General features: G+C 32.1%; 1 protein-coding gene across 1 annotated transcript; it reads left to right on the forward strand.

The window, feature by feature from the left end:
• The first annotated feature begins 280 nt into the window (after positions 1 to 280).
• Positions 281 to 3512, forward strand: LOC123918225 (tropinone reductase homolog At5g06060-like). Its single transcript, XM_045970221.1, has 5 exons — positions 281 to 617; positions 946 to 1153; positions 2553 to 2769; positions 2875 to 2981; positions 3144 to 3512. The coding sequence occupies exons 1-5, from the start codon at positions 529 to 531 to the stop codon at positions 3342 to 3344; spliced, it is 822 nt and encodes a 273-aa protein (XP_045826177.1). The 5' UTR covers positions 281 to 528; the 3' UTR covers positions 3345 to 3512.
• The last annotated feature ends 8353 nt before the right edge of the window (positions 3513 to 11865 follow it).

Here is an 11865-nt window from a genome sequence, read left to right on the forward strand (position 1 = left end):
TGAAAATACAAAAATATTTCATTGTGATGTCAATCGCAACAACCGCAATTTAAAATCATAAATTTTTTCGCCAAAAAAAAAATCATAAATATTAATAGATATTTACGAATATCATAAATATTTATTTAAAATATCATAAATATTTTTTTAAAAAAAAAATCGCCTCTATTTAGATGGACACAATCATTTTGGACCCATAATTTTTATCAGACTCACAATAAATTATTCATCATTTAGCCACACTCATGGGATGAAAAATGAAAGTTTCTTTAGCTAATTGGACACTCGACTCATTTGCTGGGTGGGGACTTAAATTATTAAAGCAAAACGATGCTTCATTATTCTCTTGCATGAAAACAAAGATACCCTTGCAACGGGTCCATATGGTGAAAATATTATTAAAATGGTCCCCCGAATAATGGAGCAAAATTTTCCAAATATAGATAAACAACATCATTTGATTCATGATACTAACACACCTACAAACATTCTCTGTATTAGCAAGATAAAGTCACAAAAGAAACAACAATGGCAAACACAGAGAGTAGTAGCAGAAACTCAAGATGGTCTCTCAAGGGATTCACAGCTCTAGTTACTGGTGGAACTCGTGGAATCGGGTTCGTTTTCTTTTCCTTCAAACGTTTTCTTCGCATTTCTTTTTCATGATTTTTATGTTAGGCCTGGATCGTGCTTAGGCTTGGGCGCGTGCGCAATGAGGCCTGGCAAGCCAGGTTTTGCAAGCCAGCTTACTTAGTTGTTTGTTATGTTGTGTGTACTTCCCTTCCCTATATAATGATCAATGAGAAACACTTTTACTCTTAACATTTTATTCTCATTTTTATTGATTCTCATTTTCGTTTAACCAAATTGGAGTTTCTTCAAACAACTTAAAGTTATGTTCTTTATATGTTTAGTTTTCCGAAGTGTGGTTGTTTACGGTTTCAGGCATGCTGTGGTGGAGGAACTAGCTGAGTTTGGTGCTATAGTGTATACTTGTTCTAGGAATGAAGAGGAGCTTAATAAACGCTTAAAAGAGTGGGAAGATAAGGGTTTTTTGGTTTATGGATCGGTTTGCGATGTGACTTCTCCTTCTCAAAGAGAAGAGCTTGTTGGAAAAGTTGCTTCTGCCTTCAATGGCAAGCTCAACATACTTGTGAGTTATTTCTTTTCTGTATTTGGAATACTTTGTTTTGCATTAATGTTTTAAATTGTGAAACATTTTAAGGTGACAGATATTTGAATCCAGGGACATTTGCTAATTTGTACTAGTAGTAATCTAGTATATTGTTCTATCTTGCCATCTAGTCTTCTATCTTGTCATCATTTGTTTCCTACATCGGATGTGAGATGATCTAAACAAAGGTTTATAAGTAAGCAATCCTCACCTTACAAGCTGGTTTTGTAGGTTGAGTTATGTTATCTCCCAATTCTAAGAGTTTTAATTTATGAAAGTGACTCATAATACAAATACTCGGCTTTTAATTATTTTGTTTTATGAATTATTATATGCTTGTGGAAAACGTTTTTGAAAAACATTTGTTGGGAGAGGTCAACCCCTTAAATGAATTTCAGTTACTTCGAAGGGATTAGTCTCTGCAGTTGCGCGAGGATACCTTTGGTTTACCAAAAAATAAAAAAAAAATTACATATCCATCTAATAAATTCTAATAATTTATTACCACATCATTTGAAAGGCTCATAGTCATTAAAGATTATTTTAACATTCAATTTTTAAAACTTTTTTTTGGGTTAGCATGATATTGTTACTAGCGAAGTTTCTGCCGCTGTTAGCAATGACTAATCTTCGTCGGGGAACATGTAGGGCACACAATGTGAGTTCTCTCCTCCCAACCGAATTTTCACCATACGCATGAGCCAGGAATCAAACCATACTAAAGGGGATCAAAACTCTTACCACTTTCACCAATTTAGTGTTGGTGAATTCTTAAAACTATTTATCCAACCTTACTCTCATAATCTCATTGTTTATTATTGGAATATTAGTTCATGAGTTCACATTTTTAGAGTATTAGAGATCGATCTAATGCACATTATTGTAATGTTGTTTCATGTGCTTTATATGCAACATGTTTCATGTCAATATCATCTCACACACACTGAGTATGAGCTTTGTCACAATGCTAAGAAGGTTGTTCCTCTATGAACTGGAAGTCACAAGTTCACTCTGTTCAAATCCTAGAAACAGCCTCTCCGTTTGCACGGCGTGAGGATTGTAGTCCACCTAGCGGGAGCCTTGCGCTCGGTGTCCTTGCGCATCTCACACGCACTTGACTTGCAAGTGGATATCTGCTTTAAAAAAATTGCAATCTTTTGATGCACTTTGGCCATTTAAGACTTTTTATGTGCATGCTTCAAATGCACTTAAAAGAGCAGCAATAATATCAGCAATGTTGAAATTCTCTATTTGTATTTAACAATTTTAGCATAAATCTTAAATCTAGAAATGTTCTAATTGCTAGACTTGTTTCTGTCATGCATGACTTCTTCACCTCATACTAAATTGTGTTCATATCTTAATCTTGTGAGCTTAGGTAAACAATGTTGGAACAAATGTAAGGAAACCAACAATTGAGTATACAACCGAAGACTATTCAAAATTGTTGACAATTAACTTGGATTCTGCATACCATATAAGCAGCCTGACATATCCGCTTCTTAAAGAATCCGGAAATGGAAGCATTGTGTTCATTTCCTCTGTTGCTTCTCTCACAAGTATAGGTTCTGGAACCATCTATGCAGCATGTAAAGGTAAATCTACATATCATTATAATTGTTTGCTCAAACATGATAGATACAAATTACTTTGAACGGTGTTTACTAAAGCGATTCAATTTACCGTTCTGTTTTCTTCAGCTGCAATCAATCAACTGAACAAAGGTCTGGCTTGTGAATGGGCAAAAGACAATATAAGGATCAATTGTGTTGCGCCGTGGTATACAAAAACACCACTTAATGAATATGTAATGATCTTTCACATCTTTAATCATAATTTTTTTCCTTATGAAGATTGGTTAAGTTTGTACTGGTGATAATTTGATCTGACTAAACACTGATTAATCTTCAAATAGCAATGTTATGTTGATAAGTGATAACTTATGTTAACTGTTTTATTTTTCTTACAGTTATATGCCAATAATGATTTTGTGAACGAAGTACTATCTCGAACACCAATAAAGCGGATAGGAGAAACGCGTGAAGTGTCTGCCTTGGTGGCTTTCCTTTGCCTGCCAGCTGCTTCCTACATCACTGGACAGATTGTCACTGTTGATGGAGGATTTACTGCCAATGGATTTCAACCCACCATGATTATAAGAAGTGATTAATTAAGTGTATAAGAAGTGATTATTTGTAAGTTTTAAAATTTGATTTTAATAAGTTTCTCAAATGAAGCTTGTTTTTATTGTAATTTGTGAGACCATGGTACCATAGGACTTTTCTGCATCATCATATGAACATACCATAGGATTTTATCTATGGTGATTGCGCCTGTTGTTACCAAAGTTATCAATTGATTGATCTAGGAAATTTGTGCGTTTTTCTTCAAAGCGGTAACATCTTTGTGGTCTCGCATCTTAAAGAGAAACTAATCAAGTAGTATATGGTTTGTACAAGTACGTCTTGTGGATATTCGTCGGTATTTTACGGGCTGTCTTTACGAATAATTTTGAGGCATGCTAACCCACTTGAGTTGGTGCATTGATATTGGTTTAGGACCTGAGAGTGTGCTCCTCTTGAGGTCATTACAATTGGCATCAGGATAGGTTAAAGCAACTTGCTCCTTGATCCAGAAAGATGAATTCAGCTAATCTTATCTTTAGAGATGGTGGTAGCAACAACAAACCTCCATACTTTTTTTTGTTGTGAATACTATGATTTCTGGAAGAATCGCATCACAATTTTATAATATAAAAAAAAAAAAAAAAAAAAAAAAAACTAATTTAGGTTTTGACGAAAATCATTGGGTGTGGTTAGTAAAATTCTTGTGTCACAGTATCTTGTTTCTATCTATATATATTATATTCATTCCGTGGCATTTCCCGACCGTGTACGAAGATGTTGGGAATTTCGTCCAGCTCTTAGCATTTGAAGAATTTTATTACAATTTTCTCCAAGCATCTACTTTATTTCTTAATCAGATCACGATCTTCTGTACCCAATACTAAAATTTTCTGAGCATCGAATAAAAAGAAGCATCAGCACCACTGCTACGGAAAAATGTTCTGCAGATGAGTGTGGTGTACAAAGAATTCTGAGTTCAAGAAAAAGAATAGTAAACAAGGCAAAGATTCCAAAGCACAAATTAAGGATATGTGTATATTCCCCCAAGTATGCACGTAGATATTATTATTTTATAACAATAAGAGATCTCTAACAATAATAACCGTACAATTTCTTGTAACAAATAAAAAATTGTATAAATTTTTCAATTTCATTGTACGATTGAATTATGAAAATAATAAATTATTTAAAATTCTCCTCTCAAATTCCTATATTTCTTCTCCTTTTTTTAGAAAAACTTTATCCTTTTTTTTTTATTTTTTGGTCAACTGAACAATACATTCATCTAATATGAAAAAGTAGTTCAAGTGGTGCATGATGCACAAGTCATGAATAACATTATAACGAATACGAATTTTACAAAATTCACCGTTTGATTGAAAATTTATATTATATAGATCATCCATAATTTTTAAAAATAAAAATAAAAATCATTTGATATATTATTGAGACTCGTCAAGATTAACGATATTTAATTATGCATTGTAAGGATACTTTGGACCTATGACGGTATCATTTATACGCTATGTATGAAACTCTATCGAAGATGACACGTCTTAGTGGAGATGTAGAGATGTTGATGGACTTAGGATTACTTAGATATTTGAGTTTTTGGTCGTCCGAAACAATTTCAATCAATCTTGGTTACAATCTTGTGTGGTGCAGATGGTTGGTTTGTCATCTTCTCCTTTGCCTAAAAATAAAAATAAAAATGTTTAAATATTTGGGCTCTTTACCATTTTTATTACTACTCCCTATCGTATTATTGAAATTTTTATTTTAATGATACGATAAATATTCCCCCAAGTATGCATGTAGATATTATTTTATAACAATAGTAACCGTACAATTTCTTGTAACAAATAAAAAATTGTATAAATTTTTCAATTTCATTGTATGATTGAATTATGAAAATAATAAATTATTTAAAATTCTCCTCTCAAATTCCTATATTTCTTCTCCTTTTTTTAGAAAAACTTTATCCTTTTTTTTTATTTTTTGGTCAACTGAACGATACATTCATCTAATATGAAAAAGTAGTTCAAGTGGTGCATGATGCACAAGTAATGAATAACATTATAACGAATACGAATTTTACAAAATTCACTGTTGGATTGAAAATTTATATTATATAGATCATTCATAATTTTTAAAAAAAAAAAATTAAAAATTATTTGATATGTTATTGAGACTCGTCAAAATTAACGATATTCAATGATGCATTATACTTCGGAGTTATAATTTATACACTACGTGTGAAGCTCTATTGAAGATGACACGTCTTAGTAGAGATATTGATGGAGTTAAGATGACATGGATCACTTAGATATTTGAGTTTTTGGTCGGTCCGAAACAATTTCAATCAATCTTGGGTGCAATCTTGTGTGGTGCAGATTTAATTTTATTTTTTTTTTAAATAAAAAACTACCCATTAAAAAAAAATTACTCACTACATATAAATGTCCATTTATATCTTTGTATATTTATCAATCATTTTAAAATCTAATTTTACCAAAAACTTTCATTTAAATTAGCTAACTTTTCAGCTATCAGCTATAAGTTAGCTGAGCTAGCTTATCAACTATAAACTAACTTATAGTTTAATTTTACCGAAGAGAGTTGAGTCTTAGTCATTCAGATGCCGGTTAAAAACAAATTTTGAAATATGGACTCTTGTACAAAGACGTGTACTACTAACAATCAAGAATGGAGAAAGTATTTATTTAACCGTTGAGTTTTAAAATAGCCATTGAAATAAAATAAACAATGTTTTAGTTTTGGGGAGTTAATGGTGAAGTTATGTTATGGAGACTAAAATCCAGATATTGGCACTCGGTACTTTGTCTTGTCCGCAGACAGTGATGTGTCTCGCTGCAGAAAGCCAGAAACAATAAGCACGCTGCCCCACTCCGGCTCCATACATGCCCAACTTTTATTACTCAAATTAGCAAGGTACCCATGTAATTTTATTTTTTAATAAAAGCAAAAGAAAATATTATTAAAAGTTACTCCAACCAAGCACAAAGTCATGCTTTCAATGGTTTGTGTCCAAGTAAGACCGGCATAAACCCAAATAAATAAGAAATGTTTAGGCACACTCACATCAATTGAAAAAATTATTAAAAAATAATCTAGTCACATCATGTCATTTCTTTTTTATTTTATTTTTTATATTATTGTGTGTGTCTAAATACTATAGATTTGTGATTGTGCCTATTTAAATATTTCTCTGTGCGTGGTTGCAACATGCCGACGAAGTCAGCCATTGTTCGGTTACAATTGTTTGCGTTGGTCATTTATGATTCTTGTGATGTGCAAAAAAGCCAGATTCCTTCCCTCAACAATCAAGGGCCCTATGTATTGAAATAACACAAAAAGAGTATGAGAAGGGTCTTGCGGATTGCAAAATAAACATTCATGATCATTTGCTATATATTTAACAAAGTTTCATTTGCTATATATTCAAGTAAGTAACTTCTAGGTAGTGGAAGATGATTTCTTTAGACCATCTCCAATGGTGTAGTATCTATTAGGCACTCATGGTACTTATTAGGTACTATCATTGGAGCACAACATATTTTAGTACCTAATAGGTACTACTTCTAATATAAGAACTCTCTCTCTCTTCTTTTTATGGGACCCACTTTATTTAATATATTCAAAAAAAATTAATTTGGCAATATTATTTTAAATTAAATTTCAAATTTTAATGATGTGGAGTTATTGATGGACCCATTTTAGAACTTTTTAAGAAATGCTCCATTGGAGGGATTGAGTACCTATTAGATACTATTATTAAAAAAATAATAAATTGATGATGTGTCTATGTGAGATCATTTAAGTACTCAAAAATGGAGTGCTCCATTGTGGATGCTCTTAGGACGCGAGTTTTACAAGTTTCATTTTGCATCTTATGAGGATATGTGTAATGTGTGTGGCTTAGTCCATGGCACTATCAATATGAAACCAGGAGTCTTAGAAGTTAGAAGTTGTTTACTCAATCTTTAATGTTAGATGCTGTTATTAAAAAATGAGTTAAATAAGTTTTTGGTCCCTCCCTATGAATTTCTTGAATATTGTTTTCAGTTCTATAAAGAATTTTAGCAACTTTAGTCCTCCAAATATTTTTTATCACAATTCTTAGTCCTAACTTTTAATCTAACTCTTGCATCAAAAAAAAAAAAACTTTTAATCTAACTCTTTTGTACTTTCCAATTTTTTTATGATTTTTTTATACATGTTTATACTATTATAAGAACCTTTCCCATAAAAAAATTAGAATTTTTTAACACATAAGATGAATTATTTATGATTTTTTTTAAAATTCATATTTAATTCATCGCTCGTTAAAAAAAATTAATTTTTTGTAAGAGATATTTCAATAATACACTAAACATGACGACAAAAAAAATTCTAATGATATAGATGAGTTGACCGAAAAGCAGAGACAAAAAATCATGATAGAAAATATTTGAGGACCAAAACTTTGCTGAAATTTTTATAGGGACTAAAAAAATTTTTTAAAAAAAATATATATTTAACCCTAAAAAAAAATAGTCTATCCTTAATTTTCCTTAAAAAAAATCCTATGATTTTATATGGAAAATATTATAGAGGATTATAGCAAAAACGTTTTTTTATAGTTATAGCAAAATTTTATTTTATTTTTTTGACAAATTATAGCAAAAACTTTTAAAAATTATGTGAACATTTTTATTACGAAACTTTTTGTGAACTTAATTTCAAATTTTTTTTATTTTGACAAAACTTAATTTCAAATTTTACAAATAAGAAAATATTCATCAATTCAATATAGAAAATCTCATACACAAAATCTAAAAATGTCTTACACAAAATCCCAATGTGGAAGTACAGCACATGGTCAATAAATACACGAGTGGGCAGTGCAATTTTTCACCAACCAAAGATGGTACAAAAAATTCAAACTAAAAACCAACCAACCAAAGACACACCCAGGGTTGTAAAAAAAAAAAGACACATTGTATTAATTAATGATTGAGGTGAAGTGGGTGATAATTTCACTTAAAAAAACATTATTTAGAATAATTTGTGTTTGATTTTTTATAAATCCCTCTCTTTTTTTATCATATTAGCAAAATTAGTCCCCTGATTTAAATCTTTCACAATTTTGATCCCTCGGTCAATTTTTATATTCAAATATTGATGATGTGTCCTATTTTTAATGATGTGACACATCGAGTGGATTTTTCAAAAATGAAAATTAGAAACCAAAATAAATCTTTCTCTTTTTCTTCCCCAATTATCAACCCTATTTTGCGATACATCATTGAGGCACAAGCTGCCCAGAACTCATTCGATTAATCAAATTAAAGATCTTCTTCGTTCTCACTTCGGATTTTTATTTTGTTTATTCTATTGTTCTTCATCTTGTTCGAAGTTGCCGCTTCATTTTCTTCTTCGATGGCTTCCGCTTCTTTGTCGTTTCAGTTATTAAATTTCATGCACCAATTTCACAATTTTTGGGTTTGGTTTCTGATTTTCGTTCACTATACATGTAGGATATCACTCTAACCTTATTCGTACTCGGTCTCTATTAAATTTATTTGTTATCGAATTTTCTCTTATACTTTAGGTTGTAGGTTTTCGATTTATGATTTGTATATGCCGGTGCAACAAACATAAAATGTGTAACTACTAGTATTTACTAAGGGTTGGTTTCAATATGGTCATTCTTGGACTGACTAGGAGTTGAAAGCTTTTTGCCTGTCTGGTATTGACTTTGCAGCAAATTTGGATCCCTGCAGCTGCTTCTCTTTAAAATCAGAATGAGACCATGAAAAACAGGGTTGGCAATTGGGGAAGAAAAGGGAGAAGATTTGATTTTTGTTTCTGAATTTTTTTTAAATGTTTTTAAACAATTAAGTAATTGATTTTTTATAATTCAACATAATAAAAATATTACAATAATCTATATGGATGTGCCACATCGTTAAGTTGATTGTCATACCATTCAAAATATGACACATCATTAGTATTTTAATTTTTAATTTTTTACTAAGGGACCAAAACTAGAGAAAATTGAAATAGCGGACTAATTTTGCTAATCTGATAAAATAGAGAGACTAAAACTATAATTAAGACTTTCTTTTTTCAAGAATCTTTTATACTCGATAGTAAAATGTGATAAACTTTTTGGTTAACATCCTTACTTCATAGTTGAAATCCAAATACTACGTTTTGACTTTGAGTGTTCTTGAGTCCTTGAGCTTTTGTGTTCAACAAAAAAAATGAAGAAAATGATCTCTAAAGAGATTTTGAATTTAAACACTTTTATGAAGTTTTTGCTTGATAGCACTATTCACTTACTGACTTACTTTCTTACTCTTCAATGTTGAGCATTACACGCGTTTATTTAAAGAAGTTATAGGCTTTATGACCGTTGTAGGTTGAAAAATAACACTTTGACACATGTCATTTGCTCAAAGTCTCACTTATGAAGATCTTGGATGAACTTTATGAGCTTGCTTCAGATCTTCATGAACTTTGGAATGTTGCTAAATTGAACATTCAGAGAGAGAGAGAGAGAGAGGGAGAGAGAGAGAGGAAAGTGGAACTATCACTTCATTTACACTCCAAAGTATCTTTGCAAATTTGTTTTTTCGAAAAACACTTTTGTACTTACAGCCCAAACCTCTTTTCTATTTATTTAGTAGGCAAACTCGACGATATACCTCACGATCTTCTCTACCCCTCTCTAGTAGAGTGTTCACCTTCTGTGGGAAACGAACCACTTACCCATAAGTTCAAATATATTATCAATTCATTCCCACAACCAATAGAGCTACTAGCGGACCCTTAGGATTTTATAAGTGAGCTACTAGCCTACTACCAATTGTTCCATACACCTTTAGCATTTTGCCTCAACAACTAATAGTGGTGAGCGTGAGGGAGATTATAAGTGAGTACACTATTTACCTTACAAGTAGAGTCGTCAAAATGGGCTAGCCCGAATGGGCCGGCCCGCCAAGCCCAATTTTTTCCCGGGCTCGGGCCTTGAAAAGCCTAGCCCGAATTATTTCCTGGCCTTTTAGCCCGGTCCGATAAAGCCCGATTAAAATATGGGCTAGCCCGAATGGACCGCGGGCGGCCCGCAAGCCTGAAAAAATTATGATTAAAAAAAATATAAATAATTTGTTTTGGATAATTTGAACTTAGTTTGTAATATAAATTATAAAACACCGTCCGCTACTTAAGTAGCGGAAGAATAAAAATAGGGAACCCAAGAAACTCGTAGGTAGCGGATGAGTAAAAATAGGACGCACGAGAAACTCGTACGTAACTGATGAATAAAAATAGGACGCGCGAGAAACTCGTACGCAGCGGATGAGTAAAAATAGGGCGCGCGAGAAAGTTGTAGGTAGCGGATGAGTAAAAATATGACGCTCGAGAAACTCGTAGGTAGCGGATGAGTAAAAATAGGGCGTGCGAGAAACTCGTTGATAGCGGATGCGTAAAAATACGGCGCGCGAAAATTATTATATATATATATATAATATAAATAGCGGATGAGTAAAAATAGGACACGCGAGAATTAAAAATCCTATTTATAATGTTGAGTTTCAGCACTAGAAGTAAAAAAAAAAAAAGGGCCGGCCCGAAAGCCCAACAACTCGTACCGGGCCGGGCTCGGGCACTAATTTTGGTAGTCCATTTTTATCCGGGCTTTTTAGTCCGGCCCGACAAAGCCCGAAGCCCAACTGAGCCGGCCCGAAATCTTTCGTACCACCCGTTTTGACAACTCTACTTACAAGTAGTTACATATTACACGCATTTTCCATTTCACATATATCAACTAAAAATAAATCACAATTTCTCTTTTGAAGGCTCCTGTATCTGGCCATAGGACCAATTAATCCGAGAGACACAAATCATGATGTTCATTAGCGGGATTCCAATTAAAACAAAAACTTTTCCCTGTATGAACCAGTCCAAAACATGAGATAATTCAAACTCTAAACTTTAGAAAAAAAAAGTACACACGAATATCCTAAATCTTCACCACCAAATTAACCCTCGGTGGGTTGTAAATTACAAATTTAGTGGTGATAAAATTTTAAAATTAAAGTTTTCTTTTAACACAAAAATATAACATCAAAATTTGTTTCAATAATTATTTTTTTATTATTTTACAATTTTTCAATGAAAACTGTTCTAGTAACTTTTTCTTTTGGTCATCATTATTCAATAAGATTAAGAAAAATGTAAATAAAATCTAATAAAAAATTATCTTAATCAACCAACAATGAATTAGTCCAAGTGACAAAGGTTTTGGTCCCCTTAAGTATGCTGTCATGAGTTTTTATTATTGGCTCATACGTATGGAGAAAATTCAGTCGGAAGGGAAGTACCCACTTTGTGTGCTCCATAAGTTCCTCGACGGAGATCAGTCATTGCTAATGATGGCGAAAACTTCGTACTAATATCATAGTAAAAAAAAGTCAAAATTGAAATTTAATAAACTAAATCTTACTAACCACTTGAACTTAATCTATTAAGAGCATCCACAATGAAGCTCACCAAATT

This window comes from Trifolium pratense, linkage group LG3 (assembly GCF_020283565.1).
Source record: "Trifolium pratense cultivar HEN17-A07 linkage group LG3, ARS_RC_1.1, whole genome shotgun sequence".
Lineage (NCBI taxonomy): Eukaryota > Viridiplantae > Streptophyta > Magnoliopsida > Fabales > Fabaceae > Trifolium > Trifolium pratense.

Excerpts from the sequence above, each read along its gene's own strand:
- LOC123918225 (XM_045970221.1), top strand. The coding sequence starts at position 529 with ATGGCAAACACAGAGAGTAGTAGCAGAAACTCAAGATGGTCTCTCAAG. Across the intron at positions 1,154-2,552 it reads ATGGCAAGCTCAACATACTT|GTAAACAATGTTGGAACAAA; the intron begins GTGAGTTATTTC and ends TTGTGAGCTTAG. Across the intron at positions 2,770-2,874 it reads CATCTATGCAGCATGTAAAG|CTGCAATCAATCAACTGAAC; the intron begins GTAAATCTACAT and ends TGTTTTCTTCAG.